The 21,038-nt window shown below is 40.8% G+C and overlaps 1 protein-coding gene across 3 annotated transcripts in view; it reads right to left on the reverse strand.

Annotated features, from left to right (window-relative positions):
* The window catches only part of PNPLA7 (patatin like phospholipase domain containing 7), a 125,881-nt gene that overhangs the window by 77,505 nt on the left and 27,338 nt on the right, over nt 1-21,038 (reverse strand). For all 3 annotated transcript variants that reach the window (XM_035564594.2, XM_035564596.2, XM_035564597.2), the window contains 4 exons: nt 18,476-18,553; nt 17,477-17,682; nt 12,458-12,589; nt 11,107-11,230 (listed from right to left, as the gene is read on the reverse strand). In XM_035564594.2, the coding sequence (XP_035420487.1) occupies nt 11,107-11,230; nt 12,458-12,589; nt 17,477-17,682; nt 18,476-18,553 (540 nt within the window). The remainder of the gene's footprint in view (nt 1-11,106; nt 11,231-12,457; nt 12,590-17,476; nt 17,683-18,475; nt 18,554-21,038) is intronic.

The following is a 21,038-nucleotide window of genomic DNA, read 5'->3' on the forward strand; positions in this document are numbered from 1 at the left end:
AAAAACTTGCAATTAGTCCAGAAAGCTGAGATCACAGCCTGCTAATATTAACTCCCTAAAATAGCTTGTAAAGAAGAGCTTATATCAACAAAAGTTGTGTCGTGCATGAAAAAATGCACAAGTAAATTTGAAGTAGCTCCATTTTTGCATGACCTAGCCTTTGGTTTTTGTTCAGATGCCAGGGATGTTTTATCATGTAATGACATTTTAAATCAGTTACACAGATCACAAGGTGGGAGGGAATGTCAAGCCATCATTGTACACACATTTACAGGTCCCCTTCAGCCTCCCCAGATGGTTGGGTAATGTCTTCTGTTTATCTCTGCCCCCTACTACAAGCTTTTGATCAGTTTTTGGCTCTGCCATTTAGCTTCCTTATCCTGAAAGTAGATTAAGAACTGTAATTGTTAAAATAAAACCCTGTCTTCTCGAGCAGTCATCACCCAACTGAGTTCAATTTATATAAAGAAAAACACTCGAACTGTCTAATATCCTTTTCCATTATTTTCATTATAAAAAAGTGCATAAAATTAACCATGCTCCAAACAGGTCACAAGTCTTTTTACAAATCTAATCTTTTCTGAAAGGGAATTAAATTTTAAAACAAAGCCTCGGGGATTTTTTTCTCCAAACCGTGACTTTGTCTGTTTCAATTGTAACTTGTCCACAGGCAGAACAAAAGGGAGATGGAGACATTTTTCAAGCCTCCTTTTCAAGGAGCCATTTAAATCTCCAGAGCAAGTGGTATTTGCAACTCCAGTGCTATGCACCCCTGCAAATGCAGCAGATTTGTTGAATGCAATTCCCACCTGACTACAGAAAATGGATCTTGTACTACTCTTGCCCACACATACAATATAAATCTTGCCATCAGCTTTAATATTCTCATGCAAATACATGCCGGTATTGTAGCATGGAAACATCTGGGTCCCAGGCAGTACAGCAAGAAATTTAGATTTTGCTTTCCCCTTGGATATCATCATCTGCATTACCAGCATCTATTTTTATTAGTTTTCCCAAACTATTCATATAATAACTCTTCTTCACCGGAAGATAAAGAGTTCTCATTCAACATTCAGACCATCTGTAGGATTATTCTGAACCTTCACTACATTCTCGTGTCTCCTCTCTTCACACCCTGTGGTTAAAAAGCCTTTGTTGCACCAGTTCAAAGTTCTCTACACATGGGAATCTCTGCACATGCCTCATCAAATCAGCATTTGGCTATTCCCACTTTTTGGGAGACAGACACATTCTAACCATACAGTCATAGCTGTCCCTAGTCAATAATACTTTTCTTCTTTATTAAGAAATTGTTTGAGATGTTACTTATTCAAGAGGTGTAGTTTTGTGGTTTTTTTTTTTCTTTAGAAAAACAAGCTCCGAGCAACATGTACTTACTTAAAATCCTTTCAACCTCAGAGCACATTCAAACTCTTCTGGCTCCTCTGTACAATGAACATTTTAAACAAGCTTACTTATTTTTTCAGGTTTGTAAGTAATAAAAGAATTCGAGATTTAGCTTAAACTTTAATATGAATAAAATCACCTGTGATCAGCAGAGCAACCTCATAAGATTATTTCTTTAGTTAGAAAAAACAAGTTTAATATCAAGATCACCTACCACAGCTGCAGGAATCAACTAACACTAAGTCACCAACATAACATTGATGAACATTTCAAATAAATAAATAGCAGTATTAATTATTTTCCAAATCTTTTTCAATCTGACCCTAAAGAGGAGGAGGAAATATTGTAATTTTTATACTTGTGAGTAGGTATATCTACCACCCAAGGCTCCCTTTCAGCTTCTTCCTAAACTACCAAAATCATCATTTACCCGTTCCAACATGAACACAGCTACATTTGTTCCACTGTAAGAAAGAATCAGAAATCTTTCCCACCTCTTTTCAAATTCAAGTCAACACAATATATTTTGCTTGAAACAAATAGTACATCTGTCAGTCCTCTGGTTCTTCTCTCCTAACATGCATTCTTCCTCCTGAGTGACAAGCCTCTGAACAAGTTCTTCCCTTCACTGATGTTGGGTTTACTTTGCCTTTTAATTTTTAATTCACCCATGTACTTCCTCTCTCCCTCAAACAATCCTCTAGTTTTCTTGGAGTTCACTGAAGGCTGCAGCCTGCCATCTCTTCTGCGCTATCAGGACTAGCTACTCTTTCCTCTGCTTATTATTTAATGCTGTAAACTCAGCAAACCCACAGTAGTGCTATTTCTGCTTTGAAATCAGTCTCTTTGAAACCATTTGCCTGATTTTAGCAGTTATGCTAAAACGTTAAATGTTCTGTTCATTGCTCACCTGTCTCCAAGGTCTACCCTTTGCCTCCTCGTTTACAGCAAATATCAACATCTCTTCTCTCTTCTACCTCCATCACATCCTCACAAATCTGTCCGTACATCATTGTCTTTACTTCCATTTCCTTCAAGAGCTGCTTGAAGCAATGCTTCAAGTGCTATTAGCAATCTGCATCAAGGAGCAGATGTAAATTGAGCGTTATATACTCTGTGGTTCTTGTAACTGATCACAAGTTTTACCATAGGTGGTTGTCCCCCCTTCACTAATGCAGTTCTGTTGTTTCTATCATTAAAAAAAAAAAAAGAAAGAAAGAAAATAAAACCTATAAATAGACCTGTGCTCTTTTTACCATTTCTTTCAGTTAATTCTGACAGGTTTTTCTCATCTTCTCCTAATTCAGTATTAAAAAGCGACAAAAACATCACATACAATGCCCATGATTCACAACCCAAGTTTACAAGTTCCTTACAAAGAAAAAGTGTTAAAAATTCTTTAAAACAAGGGGAGAAAGCAATTTATATTCTCATGACCTCTTTTGACTTTATTTTCAACACTCATTCCTGACAGTTCTTCTTACAGCTCTCCAAATTACACAGTTGGAAAGTAAAAACCAGCAAGCAGCATCGTCTTCTGCAGGTTGGTCTAATTACTCCAAATTCCTTTTTGTGCTACATCCAACAAACCACTTTGAATATTTGCCTAAGTGTGTGAATAGTGCCAATGGAAGACGCACAGCTATTCCCCACGCTTAGCCTTGAGCATCTCAGAGATGTCAAGAAGGACTTCACCAACACTGGGGCTGTTTTATGTTAATCCATCTGCTGGCCCAATAAAAGATATCACTTCTCCAAACAAATTCAGCCTCATGCTAACAAGTTATTGGGCAACTTCTCCAACAATCAAACAGTAAAATGCAAATAGTTTCAAAATACAATTTCTTACCTACATTATTTTTCCACATGTTTCTAAATCTGCCCAGCATGCTAGTACATGGGTCCAGCCTGAATTAGTGACCCAAGTCCACAGGATAGTGTTTATATTCACCATCCCATTCTCCCAGACCTTCCATCAGCAGCAAATTTACACACTTGTGGCTCTTCTGTGCATTCCTTCTCCTCCATGTTTATAATACACTGGTTGCAGTTTCTCCTCCTTCATTGCTCCTATCCTACCCCAAGAATATTTTATTCTCTTGCATATCATACTTCTTCCTCTCATAGCAATCGTTTCCTTGCTACGAGCTCATAAAAAGCAGCAGTCATCCCAGCACAGGAGGAGCACCACCCCTGCACTGCCACCCTCCAGGCACAACACAGCAGGAGCCAGCAGCAGCCGCAGAAACGTGAGGCTCAGGTCTAACAAGACCCTGGCAAGGTTAGGAGCCCAAAGATTAAGTTAAGCGACTTAAAATCTTCATCGTCCAAATCCCCATTCGTGAACTCCCCAATCACTGCCTGCCCGTGAGCCTGGTATTTGTAAGCTTTACAGTTTTCGTGCCTGCTCAAGACACTTTGGCAAGGGTTAGCAGCCCACGAACAAGCACACTCTTACAGAACAGAAGCTGGGGAGAAGGGACGGGACAAATCCACCCGTGTTTTGATGAAAGCAGCACTGCACCTAACAAAACAAGGGCAAGAACTCTGGTAACAGCCAAAATAGTTATGAGGCGTTTTCTTCTCTTCACGATGCTGATGCACGTAACCTCATCACCAGAGGAGGAAACGGGCTGTTCTGGGCAGCGGTGCAGCACTGCAGCCAGATGCTTCCCGGCACAGTCCCCAGGGACTCTCAGCTGGAAAGGCAGACAGCTCCCACGTGCCAAACCTGCACCTCTCACTGCTCACACAGCGCCCACCCCGTGCCCTGACCGCACCTGGCAAAAGGAACAGCAGCACCTGAAGAAAGGGGAGGGCTGCCGCAAGACACCAGGAGACAAGGCACAGGGACTAACAGACTACCCAAGGAAGTGTAGATGCACTGGCGGAGGCCTAAGAAGGAATATCAACACTGACACCTGCTGATAGTTTCGGATGCTCAAGGAACGGGGAAAAAACAAACCAGATGCACAGGTACCAGCAGCACACTCCCATCTCCAAAGCCAGCCCAAAGCAGCGGAGCAGTGCAGGCAGACAAAAGCCACGCACACGTGGATTGTCCCAGCGGTACTTTTGCCACGCTAGGACAGGAGACGAGGCTGCTGCGACTGAAGACGGTGATGCAACATAATAAATGTTACATGAAGGGCAACCAAACGCTACCTGGAACATTGTTGGTTTTTTTCTGGTTTAAACAAGCTGCGCTCAGGCCCTTCCTGAGCTGATTTGCACGTGAAGCAGCAAACACATGAAGCTCATCTCAAACATGTTTCCTCTAGCCATCAGTTAGGAAGGATCTAAAACGTTAACTTGCTTGTATCTGAAAAGGACAAAGGAGGAGACACTGCTGGAAGCAATGAATGAGTGGGAAAAGCAACCAGACAAGCTGCAAATCAATGCCATTTGTGGGAGCAGTGCCAGCGGATGAATGCAGTACACCATGTACTCTTGAAAGTTGTTCTAACAACCACCTTCTGCAATCCTTTGTGTGCCAAGTTAACCCCATGACTGAGGACATCCAGCACTTTTGCTGTGCAGAAAAATGAATCCAAACCCCTCTCTCCTATTTATATGCATATAAATAAGATTTATATACACATACACATACAAGACATATATACACACTTACAGACACACGTACATGGAATATATGCACAAATTAAGACTGAGCTTCCTACCTTTTGTAATTAAGGCAGTGGAAGTCAGGTTCTCCTGAGAGGACTGAGCCTGCATTTTGTACCAGTGCAATGACAGTCCTGTTGCAGCAATGAATGTAATGAAGGGACAGAAAAGGGAAAGGAAATTGCTAACAGACTTCCCTAGTGTATTTAAGTTTCACTCCTATTTACATGTGGCTGTAGAAAAGATGGGAAGTTGCATGCACATTTCACTCCCCTAATATAACATGACAGTCCAAACAAAAGAAAAACAAACAAGCAGAAAACCTCACAAGTATACCAAATGCTACCTGGAGCACCCACCAAAAAAGAAAAATCCATGAAATTTATTGAAGCTGTTTGAAGAGCAATACCACTGACGGGCACACTCCTGTTATGATGAAACAGTGCTTGAATTTCAACGATGGAAGAAGAGAGAACAGAACATGGTGACCTGCTCAAATGCTTTCCTACAAGGGAGAGATCTGATTGCCTTTGACTCAGCTTGACATCACAGGCATACCAACCCCGGCTAGAACTTTAGCAACATCCTTCCCCATTCTTCACTGCTGACTATTCCTCCATGAATACTTTTTTTCATCTCTGCTGGACTCTGCGTCCCACTATTCACAGGCCTCCAAGCATTGTCATGATAAAAGAGATCACAATTCTCTTCTACTTAATGTTGCTTGCCAAAAGAAAATTTATAATCAAGAAAAAAAACTTTTGCTAATAACTTACTTGTACATTTTGCAAAGGTTAAAGGGGACGAGGTATTAACTCTCACCATTTCCAAGCCAGTCGAGTTTGATGCAACATTTCTCAAAATGGGAAGGAGAAAAGAGCAGAAGACAAGTGAAATGTGGGATGGTCCTGAAGTGGGGATCAGAAGCTGTACCAGAAGTTAACTGATACATGGACAATAGCAATGATGTTATCAAAAGGAAGCTTAGCTGGAAGCAGAAGGGACACAAATTAGCTTATGGAGTGACAGTCTGATGAATGAAGTCACCTACTTGAAATCCAGCACGTCACCACATCTATCACTGTCTGTCAAAGATCCTTATATTCTCTAAAGAGCATTTGGCTAAGGAGATAAAGCTCTCTGCAGTTTTATCTGTGGCACCTACAAAACCAGATTACCTACCCACATAGTATTAATGTCAGATAAATTAACACCGGTTATATGTTATTTCAGTTATGAACAGTCTCCTACCTTCCTCAGCTGTTAGAACTTGAGACAAATCAAGATATAAGATAAATTGTTGTAGATAAGAGAACAAATTGTGGTAGATAAGAGAATCTGAACAACATACACTACTCAACAGCTCACACTAAGTGAGGAAGCCCCGAGGAAGCCAAGATTCAGAAAACTCAAAGCAGTGACTTCACTCCAGCAAGAACGCCCCCAAAACAGGTTTGGAAATCAGGACACTGAGCTTCTAATTTCAGTCTGACACTAATTCAGCTGTGCAAATATGAACTCATTTCTCAAGTCTTCCCGTATCTCACTTCTCTGCTGGTAAATACCATTATTTTTTTTCTTTACAATTTCACACCTAAGATGCTAGGCAAGTAATAATTTTTAGTAACATATTACCAAGACAGGCGGCAGAAGAGATGGAAGGAGAACACCTCCTTCCAGAACCACATGTTCCAGCTCAATACTAAGGTGACTTCTTGGACCTCATCCGCCTCCAATTTCCATAGATACAGCCTGTGCAGAGCACCTGAGGTGCACTAACCTGAATTCACCTAAGATTACCTAAGATTATCTTCACTTAAAGCTTTAGAAATGAATTCATGGCTTGAAAAAAGTTACATGCAACTAATGGGCAAAATAAAAAAGAATCCACGCTCTTCAAAATTACAAAACAAAATGGCCTTAACAGAGCAGAACTTGCCCAGTGTTAGTGCTGCTGTTGAGGGCACAACGATATTCAGCTAGCTTTGGCACTGTCAAAAGCAGGCAGTGTATGATAACATTAACACTGATAAAGAACAAAAGCCCGACAAGTGTAATCCTGATACCGGTGTTTCCTTTGAGGATTAGTATGCAATTAAAGATTTCTAGCAATGTTACATTTCAAAAGGACAATGCTCCAAACCCCTGAGGAAATCATAAGCCATTTACAGATTATTCTTGGTTTTCAACTCTTTACAGAAAAAAGCCATGCACATTTAACTATATTAATATTAATGAGACAAAGAGCTTAACATCTAAAAAAAACTTAAAATAGCCATTATTTCTAAAACCAAGTGTGATTTCCTGCAGAGGAGAACTGGTATGCTGCAGCACTGGCAGATGAGCACTCTGCAATTTATCACTTGTGCTGCCCTGCACTGAAAATGGTAGGGCACAAATATCCTCTTGCACTGGTTCTGCTACCCGTAAATGAATGGGTACAATCCTACTACTAAGGAAGGGCGCCCTGGCTGTTAGAGAGAGGCAGAAAGAATCTTGAAGTAACCAAAACATCGCTGCTACTTCCCCAGCAGGACGTTTTTTGAAAGCCAGCTGGTTTTCTAGTAAGATACTGAAGACAGCAGTTTTCTGAGGCAGGTGGCCACGGATAAGTCTAGCTATGACGTATGCAACAGACCAGCTTTTAAAAATATTATAGGCTCAACAGCTGTCATCAACTTCCCTAAGAACTGTCTGGTGTTCTGTCTTCTTAGAAGCACCACAGCCTTTCCACTTAAGCCACAGTGTTAACTCATAAAAAGCTAATTACATTGAAGGTTCTGTCTCCATCCAGGTATCTGAGGGGAGAGGGCAGTATACAAATAACTTTTCTTTGGCAGGAGATTGTTCTGCAAGAGTTCTACTTTTTTTTTTCCCCTTAATTTCTTCTGGAGAACACCTGGACATGATGGGAAAAAAAAGCTAGAGGAGGTGCCTTTCATTTTACCCTTTAGCTCAAACGGCAATTTAATGAAGTCACAATTACGTAACAGCGTGATAAAGCTTCAACATTTTTCCACATGTGAATCTGTGGGAAATGGCACCAACAAATTAAAAGATTCTCCCCTAAATGGGTGAAACCAGAGTCTCTAGACAACAGCACTATCATCAACTGTATTTCATACATGAGGGAACTACTGGATAGATCCATCATTGTCCTCTGACAATTACATGGAAGGCCTTCCAGCGAGTTTTGACATCACCTGATACAGCAGCTGGAACTGCCCATCGAAAGGATCAGCAGCAGCAAGCAGCTGGCATCGTCCCTCTTACGAGGCGCTCGAGGAACAGCGAACGTTTCCCACACATAACTACTCTGGTCAACTCCAAGTAACAACACAAAGAAAGCAAACTTTGCAGTATCTTATCTGTTCTTCTCCCCCTGAACTGACAGACCTCGGGAACAGATGCCACTGAGTCAGTATACGGAACAAAACAGTTCGAGCCACAAGTTAAGCCTTGGGAGTGCCTGCACACGCTTGAAAAATTAACATCTTGTCTGAAATCCTTCATTTTTCAGGACTTTTCCTCTGAAAGCAGAAATGACAGATACTCATCTCTTACGCGTATGACACATAGCATTTTTAAAGTTCTGAGATAAAGGGAATAAACAAAAATACATTGATTACAAGATTTTTGTATCAAGTTAGTGTCCACAGTTCAGAATGACACAGTTGTATTGGAGAAACTTCAGGGAAGAATACAACACAGGTTGACCACACTACCAGTTACTAATACCAGCTACTAATTTAATTCCTGCAAGCACCTAGAACCCTCCAGTCCCTTTATTTTCTGGAAGAACAAAGAAAAAAAAATAAACATACAGCAGGCTTTTAAAGGTTTATAACAGATCTTGCAGAATGGGATAAACAAATCTTTTTAAAAGGAGAAATGTCATTTTACTAATGCCCTCTGCAAAGAACGACTACGTTAATCTTGGCAATCTTTACAAATCCTCCCCCATGTTTTTCAAAAGACAGACAGAGCACCGAGATGCGTTCAACAAATGGCAGCATGAGTCAGTGGGCCTGGGAGCCATGGGTAGGAAGGAGTAGATGACGTCCACAGAGTCACAAAAGTCTTCAAATGATTCATGTCATAGCATGGATCCAGAAAAGTGACTGTAGTTCAGATATAAACTAAACGGGTATTTCTGTATCCATGCCCAGGAACTCACCCACGAGCAGGGCACTGTTACAGCAAGCACATACCAGTCCATCCACTGCATCAACCTCTCTCCTCACCAGATAAACAGTTGAGCCAGCATGAAATGTTAAGCCAAAGAAGGCACCACTGCTTATACAGATAGGGAGAATTTCGACCACATGCTCCACTGTCACCCAAAACTGCTTTCAGAAAGTAGAACAGCTCGGTTATCTTAATCTGGGAGCTCTGCAAAACTCCAGAAGCTTGACAGTGTGGCTGCTGATTGCAACTGGTGAACAAGAGCAGGAAAATACCTGTACGTGTCAAAACTGCCAGCGCCTTATTCACACACTAAGAGACCTCACACCAGCACAGTTAGTCACAAAAGTCACACATGCTTTATTCCTGTCAAACTATATCATTTTTACCTCTAATGAGGTATCCTAAAGAGATGCCCCCAAAAGAAAAAAAAAAAATTTTGCAGGCATGCCTAGCAGCAAAAATAGACTGGTTTCTCCAAACGCAGTCCCAAACCAGAAGTAGCACTGACCTTGGGAAGACATCCTGAACGGCTGTCCACGTGCAGCTAAAACAGACGTGGTACAGTCACTAGTCCAGAACACCTCTGTGTTCTGCAGGGAGCATCACCAGACTCGTCTCTTGTAACTCTGTTGCAGTCACATCAGAACGGTGTACAACTTAAAGTTACCAGGCAAGTCACAGTCAGCTGTGGGCACATATTGAAAAGGCCCAAAGATTTTGCCCTTGTTAGATGAAAATTTCTTACTTCTCCCAAACAAAATAGCTGGGATATTAGGTCAGCTGCTGGTCTCCAAGTACCAGAGACCTGTGCTGCAAATATTTTACAATGCAGGTACAGCCTGCAACCCACCTGCCATCAGGGACTACCAGGTCTCACATGCTGATGTACTCCTGCCCCAGCCCCAGAACACAGAGTTCTCCATTAGACGTTACAGTGATCAAGGGAAAGAAGTAAGGAAGCAGAAGACAGGAACTCGATTTCTGGATCAGACATACCACCTTTTGCAATCAACGTAATCTTGAATCGGTTCTCTAGAGGAAAAAGAGTCCTGCAGTCCATTCTCTCCCTCTTGGTCTCTATAAACAACTTCTTCCTCTATTACTACTACCAACTCACATGTTTTCTTTCTTCAGAGGTACACTGATTCTGGCTATAAACAGATACCAGTGAATGTTTACTTTTCAACTCAGAAAGCAGAAGAGGGCCTGAACAAATCTCAGCATTTCAGAAGCCTTCTACTACAAAATTCAAGCAAGTCATGCACACTTATGATGCAGGATTCCTGTTTCAATTGTTCAACTAGATCTGAGAAACAAACAATAAACCAAACATCGGAGAGAAGTTAAACATGGATAAATAGTACAGTTTTGAAGTCAAAAGTTGCACTAATACCTTTGAAATAACTGCACAGTCTCTGACCAGCCTGATGCAGACCTGAAGTTAGCTCTGCTAACGTGAAGGTTAGACTTGACACCAGCAGGGGCCCCAGACTCAGTCTTTCTATGATACTGCATTTCATCTGACTATTCAGTGCACATTCCTTCAATTCTTCCTGAACTATTTTAGCAGTTGCACTTACCCCAACACAGAAACAAATGTAACCCACATTAAAAAAAAAAAAAAAAAAAAGTGGTGTGATGGGCTTTTTGGCTCATCTCTGAGGGAGGTTGTTTATTTTTTTTGTCTTTAAATCAAGTCTAATAATCCCATTCATGTATTATCATACGAGATTCCAGGTAGAAGTGATTTTCCGTCTTTACAATGTGTCAAAAGTCTTAACTAAGACTTAACACCTGACCAGAGCGAGAATGTTTGTTTTACGTAGGGCCAATACCAACACCAAATTCTCATCTGAACCATTCATTTTTCCAACTGATCCTTACCACTCCAATTAAGTCTCCTCGGCCGTATTCACCAGTCAGGTGCTTTTTTCCATCATCCATCCGTATGACAGAGCGGAGCCGACCGTTCAACACAATGTACGTGCAGTCTGACTTGTCACCCTGCCTACAGAAAGAACAGCCAATGACAAGCATTCATGAATTTCTTCGCTCAGCAGATGCATCTGAAGTCTTTTAATAAGTTGATCAATTTTCTTTAACAGCCTTAGAGGCCATAGGAAAATGTTTTATTAACAGTTAAACGTAAGAAAACAGGAAACTGAACAAACACCTGTTAAAAGGTGACTTGGAAATATGTTTTAATGTTTAAACGTACAGGCTTTGAACAACTGGTAAGCATTGGGTCTGGACACAGATGCCCAGGACACAAGTGATCTCTGGAGGAGATGACAGGCTCGTTACTGCTTACAGCAGGGGCTTGCTGTCACTGCAAGGCTGATGTGGCTGCATAGAGAGATTCTGCAGGTCAAAGAGGGGAAAAAAGCCCTGAGTGACTCAGAATTTAGATTGATTTTAGTGCACTTATGTTAGTTGCTTGGGAAGTTTTTGCCACATCATGTTTGCATGATTAAGAATGCTATTTGGTAAGCAGATTTCCAGCGTAACAAAGCACGCAGGCCAAGTACAATACTTCTGGTAGTGGAGTTAAAACTAAACTTCCAAAAGCTTTTCACAAGATGTTGACAACTACATTTGTTTTGATACACAAAGTAATCAAAAGTTTCCATTAGCATTAGTGCTGCAGAAATAGTCATATAAATTACAATCGCGTTACACACACTAAATTAGACTTTTATTCTTCCACCAATGCAACCATATAATGCCTCGATTACATTCCAGTACAAAATCCATACAATTAAGCTTTCCTAAGGATAACTTCTACCCCTTAAACATAAAGTGTAATTCCTATTTTCAATCTACTATTGAATAATCCTATCCAAATTACTGTTTAGTTCTGTTCTTTGTTATAGAAAGGCCAAAAAACTTCATGAACAAAAGATATTCGTGCCCTTAAAAATGCAGAAACTACCACCAAACATACAACTGTCTACGTCTTAATCTATTATGTCACTTTAAAAGCTTGCTAAGACAACAAAGTACGAAGAATAGTATGAAAGGATTTTAATAACCACTGGAGACAACTCACTAAAGCAGTGTTGAAGAGTACTGCAGAAGAAAAAAGAAATCTCAAAATAGGCAAACATAAACCTGATGGAATTGATAAATTTATTCCAAAGAGTTTTTATTCCATATGTTACTGGGGGAGCACAGCTCCTTAACACTGAAAACTTGAATACTGAACCAACAACACAGAACTTTGTCTACATCTTACCTGTAAACAGCGCGCCCGGCCTCAACTTCCATCCAATCCAGGGCAAAGTCAATTTGCCTCACGAATGAGGACATTCTCTTTACAACAGTGTGAGCCACACCAAGCACAACACTCGGCTGCTCCCGCATTATCCTGGAAAACAAGAAGCGTTATTTAGGTAGTTCCCCAAGGTAGGAACAGGTACAGACTGGTAAACAAGCCCATGCAGTGGGATGGATGAGAGCCATGCTAGCTCTTGTTTATGAACCACTCTCCAAAATCACCATTCACCCAGATCCCCATGACTCAGAAAAATATTTGTACTGCCCCGAAGACTGTCCCTCCCTGCCATTCTACACCTCTTACTCTCACACATGCTCACAAGATTTTATTTCAGATCAGAACCGTATTGTATCTAATGCCTGATACTCTTAAAAGAGACCTGCTCAGAAGTTCAAATAATTCCCTTTCCCTGTTGCAAAGACCACAAAGAACAGAAAAGTCTTCTAACAAAGCTTCTGATCTTCATACCATATCTTTTGAGTAATGCTTAAAGGTCTCTAGTATTAAAGAAATCAGATATCTAGCACTTTTTCCAAACCAAAGAACTTTAGGAACATTCTGCCAGTGATAACTGCAAACTCTGCACCACTAGGCCTGAGGGAAATCTCTCTCTCAGACACCCAATCACTGTCAGCGAACGTCTTATTTCTCATTCTTTTTAGACTAGGAATCACTGCATCCCAGCATCTTGTGAGTAAGCACTCCAATTCTTACTGAAGTACTACTCCACAGGAGTGAGCTGATCACACAGTTCCCTAGATGGTACACCTGGTACAGTACCTTTTCTGTTCCCGTGAAGCATTGATAGCAATTGAATTCTTGTTGGGCCATGGTATACCACCTTAAGGCGGGCATTTCGCAAGAGGCAGCACAATTCAGAAAGAAGCAAGAAGTGCATGCAGACCCAGTAGGTGAAGCACACACTGAGGGAGATGACAGAGCTATGTTAAAGCCACACATGGGCAGAAACAAAAAAGAATTTGAAATACACTTCTTTTCCTTCATCAATGTTCCCTTTACAACGAAGATAAGAACTGCCATATCTGCAATCTGCAACTGCAATCTGCTTATGAGACCCCTGCATGTGCAGGAATTCTCAACTAAGCACAAATCACGCAAGCATCACATCTAACCTTCTTAGCCTAAAAAATAGAAAGGTGGGGAGAAAAGCATGTGGAAGGAGCACTGCCAGTCTTCACTGACAATCCTCTCCGGCAATAAGGCTGTGGCTCACTGTAACTTGGCAGAATTCAGAGAAAGTCATACATCATCCCAGAATGTGATATTAAAAGCAGACTTTCCAGGAGCTCCTCACAGCCTGGATGAAATACTGCCCTGAAGTTTTGAAAGTGTCGGTTCTGCCATTAGTTAGTCCTACAGCTGCAGCAAGAGACCCTGAGCTGACAATGATGGGTCAAGTGCATCACACAGGGTACTGTGGGGAGCTTTCACGTCCATCACACGTGACTATTCTATTCTTCCTCACCCAATGCCTCAATTTCTTTTTGCAGTAATGAAGCTTGTGATTTCTTCAACTGAAATCCCTGAATTTGAAACAGAAGAGATTTGTAGGAGTATATCCCTACGTGCTGAGTCCATGCTGAGCTCACCACATTCATACCCTTGCATTCATACGTGCTACTAGTCAAGTTAAACTGAGCATCAGCTCTGACATTCAGCACCAGTTCAAGTCCAGCCATCAAAACAGGATTACAAAACCGCAGGGCAGCTTTCCTCTCCTGCCCCTTTTATCTCACCCTGAGGTTTCCACACCCCTTGCTATCTCCGACACAGGGTGTCTCAGACTACCTTGGTTTTGATGAACTATTATTATTGCACTTGTAAGCAACACGTTATCTTATGGGAACTTTACCACACTAATGTGACTCAGGGCAAAGGACAAAAGGAGCTGGAAACGACACCCCAAAAAAAACTCTGGGAAACAAAAAACCCTAATCCCTCAACACACACACAAAACCCCCAGTCCTATTCCCCTTCTAAACTGCTCTAAAGGAGAAATAAGCCCCCCGAAATCTCCTGAATGCTTTAGCTCATTATTTTTACTCTACTTGCTTATTTAGCTCCCAAAGTCTCCACCCACGTAGGCTGTCTGCTGAAATCAATAAGCCATTTACACCTTTTCCTCTCTCAAGATACGTATCTTAATACTTAATGCACTCTAAATGTAAACTAGCTTTTAATTTCAGTCTGGAGCTCTCTATTATTTCACTGACTGCTATACAGCTTCAAGAGTATTAGCATGGAAGGTAAAAGCCCACCCTCATGCACAAGAAGAGAACAGATTTTTTTTCCTACATTATCAGCTAGGTTTCCTTCCTTTCACTGGGGAATTTTCATTTCTCATCCATTTGGCACATGACTGGCATGACAAAAATGAAAAGCCCAAAGCTCCCTACCACGGAAACCTGTTTCTGAAGGGATCCGCAGGATTCCTTACTAGCAAGCTAACAGCTATGAAAGGGCTAACCTGGTGCCTGTGAAAGACTGAGAACTACAGAGATATTCTTGCAGATGTGGATGCAATTTGATACTCAGCTTGGCTGGCAATACAAAATCAAAATCAAAGCATTTCTGCTTCTCTGGCAAGCACACATGATTAGACTCTGAACTGTGAAATTTACTTAAGCAGAAAATGTGACAGAGTCCTACTGCCTCGTACTGCAGAACCTGAGCATATTCCCTCAAGAGAGCCTGGTGACAACTTGATTACATTTTTCGTCAGGAGACACCAACAGTTGCAGCGTAGGCACTGCACACTTAGTACATCACTTCAGCAAAATAGAAAAGCATTTAAGGTATATTCCATATAATTAGCTTGTGTCACCCCTATACTTAAACTCTACATTAGCAGAGAGTTATTTAGGCATATTAGCACCACATAAAGGCTCCTGTCCCAAAGTTTCAGTTAAAAGGATTTAATCTGTTGCCCAACATCCAACCTGCAATTCTAAACCCTGGGCTACTTCCATTACTGTGCTCTTCGCCTGATGGCGACTGTTGACTACATTCTTTCTGCTTCACCTTCTCATTAACTAATGAGAAAAAACACATACAATGTTCTGGGACACCTCAAAGAAAAAAGTAACATATGTGACAAGAAAGGAAAAGAGAATTGTTGGAAAATAATGAGAATAATGGAGGTTCTGGTCAAGTTTCTTCTGGTCACTAAGATCAAAAAAAAAGAAAAAAAACACAAATCAGAGAGAGAGATTCTGAGAAAAAAGAGAAAGCCTAAGATTGTAGGACTATGCACAAAGAAGTCTGCATGATAAGTGAAAAATAAAACTTCCGATTTTTTCAATAAGTTTTTCCTTTCTCGGAGTTTGAAGCAAAACTAAGAGAACATACAGATGAAGAAGTCATGCATTTGAAAGATTTTCTGTAACAACATTTTAAAATATGGGAACAGGAGTTGGAAACGATATAAAACTTTGGTTTCTGGAAAAGTTTTGATGATTCAATGCTGAAAGATCACAGAGACAAACAAATGCAGTGAATAGGCAAAGGACAGCTTAAATGAGAAAAAGATGGACTAGGAAACATCCCCCAAATGAAGAAAAGGTGACAAATTGAGTTAGAGATCACTGACCAGTTAATGGAAGCAAAAAGCTTAAGATGGAATAAACAAGAGACAACTCTAAAAAGAGAAATCTCATGAAAACAAGCTCAAGAACATGACAGAGCCAGTCCAGGACTAGATATTAGAACAGAAGAAGAGAGGGGGAAAAAAGGTAGAAACCGGCTGGTTGGCTGAGAACACAAAATGAAATTTAAAGTTGGGAACAAGTGGGAAAACAATAGAAAGAAAAAAGAAAAGTTTAGATGAAATTTATCTGGTGCTGCACAGAATGGCACAAGAGGGAAGTATCTATCAGAAATTAGGTCAAAGAGTTGACATCCACTGCACAGGCTTGGAAAAACACACCTAATCAACCAAGCACATTGCTGAGAACAGCAAGTTCAGTTTTACAGAACATGGCCTTTTGCCTGAGGTGGAAAAACAAAGTTGCAGGGTAAGAATTGATCAGGAACACAAACAATTCAAATTACTTAGAAAGTAAAAAGTACACAGAAATATACCACATAACAGTTGCCTAGAAAACACGTCAACAAGTCTACGTATAACACAAGACTATGTGATAGCACATTCAAGAAGGAGTTGAAAAAGGAGTTTAGTAAAGGAAATAGAGGTATTTGATACAAATTACATGTGAACTAGTACTAAATCTTAACAATAGGCTCAGAATCAAGAGTATTAATCATTAATATTGGACGATGAGACTAGTCACAGTCATTTTAGCAGTGGTGAGCGTGTTTGGGTGTTTTCTTAATTAATAAATGCCTATATCACCCTGTAAGCTGTAAGTCAACTCATGCATTACTTCCAAAAAGGTACCACCCATCTCGCACAGGGGCATTATTCTTTGACCTATTCCATCAGTGAGCACTGTAACCTACGGTTACACCAAGACCTATCACTCACAACATATCCAGCAGCCTGGGCTGATTACTGTGGTCAGAAACAGAACTAACATGGTTCTCCAGCAAAAAAAGGATATTGCATTTGAGAGAAATGGCTTGACAAAGAAATGCTTAACCCAGCAAAGACGGACTCTGGCCAGATTCTCTTATTTGCATTATGAAATCTATGAATCTCGGGTCATAAATCACACCCCCTTGGGTTAAGTGTTCTATAAACCTGGAACAAAGAAGATATAATCACCATTTAATATTAGTATGTTCCCTGCATTACTTCATACTGAAGATAAAAACCCATCTGACAGATTGGTCAGAGCTCACCTCAGTACTTAAAACCCTCACATACATTATCTGGTTTACAACAGGATGTATTGTAGCAGTGCTGCACCACACGTATATCCACCACTCACATTTAATCAAAAGGGCCATAAAATAGATTTAAAAAATAAAAATAAATGTTTCCTTGGCAGAACTCACTCATAGAAATGGGACTTCGAAATAGACAGGAAGCTGCAGTCCCGATTAGCCTTGATGGTGAAAATCAGGGGCTCCCCAGTCAGGACAGCGAGCTGTCCCACAAGTTCTCCTGGATGGGTAATGAACAGGCAGGTGTCCTCCTCGGAGTCTATCTTCCGTTGGTACACATGAAGCATCCCCGAGACCACGAAGCAAACATTAACATCCTGGAGAAAACAGAGACAGAGCCCAATAAAATCCCCACGGATTTTAAAAGCAATTATCGCAATGACAGTACTATCATGACCAATCTGTTTTCCAGAAAGCTCTCTACAGCTTTTAAACAATTAGGCGATAAAATAAGACACAACAGTGAATTATTAAAAGGTTATGAATATTTAAAACTAAGCAGCCACAATATTGAAAAATGTGTTTCTCTTTGCATGGTTATGAAAAATAAAGGCTGTGTCTGTAAGATCAAGAAATAAAAACAAAATTGCAAACATAATGGAGTAATCACTGCAGCATGAGGAGGGGTATCACAGTTCAGCAAAGGAGAATACAGAAGCATTGTAATTGGAACTGCCTCTTGCTTTGCATAAGCTTGTCTATTTACATAACATTATTATAAGTCTTATTATATCCTGAATACACTTTGCTATAAACAAATAACATGGAATGACATCTTGAAGGCTGGCAGTGCAGGGCCTGGAAAAAAAGGGGAAAAAAAAAAAAAAAACACAAAAAAGCTGCTTAGTCTCCATACCTCCTCAGGAAGGTGCCTAAAAAGTTGAAAACGAACTACCAGACTTCCTCTGCAGCTCTGGCTATGCTGCTACTCCGCACCTAAGGAGAGGCAGAGGCTGGGATTGTTCGGCACAAAAAGAGAAGGCTTGGGAGCAGACAGGGCAGTGGAGTGTTTTTAATCAACGTGTGTGTCCTTTCCCCTCGTGTGACGGGGCTGGAGATCAAGCCAGACTCTTTTGTCCCCCTCTCTGCTCCCAGAGAATACTTGCTTACCTGATCTCCTTGCCTTGATAGCACAGTCCCAGCAGTAACCTGATGCAGTGTCACTTTGCCATTCAACAACGAAGGATCCTGGAGAAGAAAGGGGGGGGAGGGATACAATTTAATTGGTGGTGCACCAGTAATGATCCACGGTGAGGAAGCATTCAAATAAAGCAAATAAAAAACAATTAGTGAAAGGTGTTGTCTTAAAGTACATCTATCTCTTCAAAATATGGTACAAAGTTTCTTTATTTCTCTAACCAATTATTTCTTTGAGGAAAAATAAATGTTTAATTCTTGTCAATTGACCTAACTTGTATCATAAATGACTTTGTATTTTTCATTTCTGCCCCCAGACTCTTGAAGAGTATTTTATGAAAAGAGACCTGCACCAGCTGCCATGAAAATTGTAAAATATGATGTCATTTTTGAAGGAAGGTGAAACCAGAAGAGACTGTCTACATCACGGAGGAGCTGGCCATGATGACCGAACATTGCCTTCATCCCAGCCCTTCCCTTGTCATACAGCTCAGCTGTGCTGTGCACATGCAACAGATTTCCATGTGCATTGTGGACCAAAGGCTTCCCCTGAGCTAAGAAATTCTCACGTGAATCTGACCGGAGAGCAGGAATTTTCCTTCTGACTCTGAAGAGTGCATGGGAAGGAGGGTCACCAAAACCCTGCCCTTGGTTTGGACCTCAGCCCCAAACCCTTGCAATGGCAAGGGGCTGAGCATGCCTGCTGAGCAGAAACTTCCTTCCGAGCTCCAAAGCCGGACACCAGCAGGATCCTAAATGCCCAACACAGACAGCAGCCAGGCTCAGGGTTCTCTTTCACCTCAAGGAGCTGCCCATCCAGTTTGGTATCCCACGCCCAGTCAGTGCCAAATCTTAATGCTTCAGCCCCCCTTTGCTTCAGCAAGGTGCTCAAACCTCCCCAAACTAGCAAATCTTCAAAAGTTCAACATTTTGTTATCACCAACAGAACAGACAGCGGCAAATCCCGACCCTTGAGTCACATTTCGCAGCACCTCACTGCAGAAGCAGAGCTACAAGCCCAGGAAGATGCAATTCGGTGCGTGCATACAGCAGAATTTGCCCCCAGTCGTTAACCTTATTGCAGCAGAGGTGGAAGCATTTTACCACTGTAATTGCTATGCCAGTTTTTTCTTTAATTTTCAGTTGGAAAAATAGAGCAAATAAAATAATCAGAATTTTTTGTTACACCTACAGCTGATAAAAAGAACAGATTTTCACCAAAAAATAGTTTTATTGAAACCAATCTGTTTCATGGGAATATATCCAATATAAGAACCTGACAAGCACCTGTCAAAATATTTCAGTTCAGCAATATCAACTCAACTAATTTCTGTTTTTTCCCCCTATATTTACACATTTATGTCTGCATAGTATTACCTAAAGTTTTTAATTATGAAAGTATCCCACAGAAAGGACTCATGAGCTCCCTAATCAGCTCTCCTTATAAACCATCAGTGCCTTTTTTTGGCTGCATTACCTCTAAAAATTGTTACAAAGATGTTCTTCATGTCTAAGACTAGCAAAGTATTGAAATAGATCGCATACAAAGCTGTGAAGTCCTTGTCATTGGAGATCGTTAAGAACAGCTTAGACACAACCTGCCAGGAATGACTTAGCAATATTTGGTTCTGCCTGGGGCATGGGATGAGACTAACTGAACTCCAAGCAGCCCTTGAAATCCTACTTTTCTGTGATGTTACTCTGATTAATTAAGCAATAAAGGAGTTGACGAACAAGGATCACAGACAAGATCCATTTTCTCTCTCAAGCAGGCAAGACCAGCAAATCCAAGCTGGGCATCGCATGGTTTCAGAGTTTGAGCTAAACCCCATTTATTCCACTGGTCCCCACCACCCTCCCCCAGCCAGGAGCTTTTAATAAAGAAAGTTGCTAACACAACAGAATCCATTTCACAGCAAGGGTCTATCTCTCTGTTACTGTAGTAGATAATAAATTAGCAGAGGTTTATGATGTGGTTTATGATGCAGAAATGAAAGCACAAACCACTTATAAACAAAAGCAGTAATTAAGTGGGACAGATTTTTTTTTTTTGTCAAAGGAAATGAATCAACTCCCATATAACTCATGCGGAAGATATGCCCTTCAACATTGCTCAACTCTCACATGTTTCCAGCTTTATCTACAGTTTTGATATGAGAGTTATATCATATTGAAAACAGTTCATGACAGAGTCCCAAGGAATTCAAGCTATCTGAGACAAAATAAAAACATTTGAATGATGACCTAAGGGTCACTTGAAGTAATACTGCCACTCTGCTAGATTAAATAACCTCCTCCCCTTACTCCTTCTCTCTCTCACACACACACACACACCAAAACAGCACCATCTGCCATCAAAGCATCTTGATTTTATTCACTGTGATTGGCTGCTCTCAAAAATGACACCTTAAAATGCCTCTAGTCAGCTAAGAAATAAGAGATCTGAGCTAATTTAAGAGAACTAAGAGAAGCTTACAGAATTAGTTGTCTTCGTTGACGTAATTATATTAAATATAAATTTTACACAGAATAAGAT

This window comes from Cygnus atratus, chromosome 19 (assembly GCF_013377495.2).
Source record: "Cygnus atratus isolate AKBS03 ecotype Queensland, Australia chromosome 19, CAtr_DNAZoo_HiC_assembly, whole genome shotgun sequence".
Classification (NCBI taxonomy): Eukaryota; Metazoa; Chordata; class Aves; order Anseriformes; family Anatidae; genus Cygnus; species Cygnus atratus.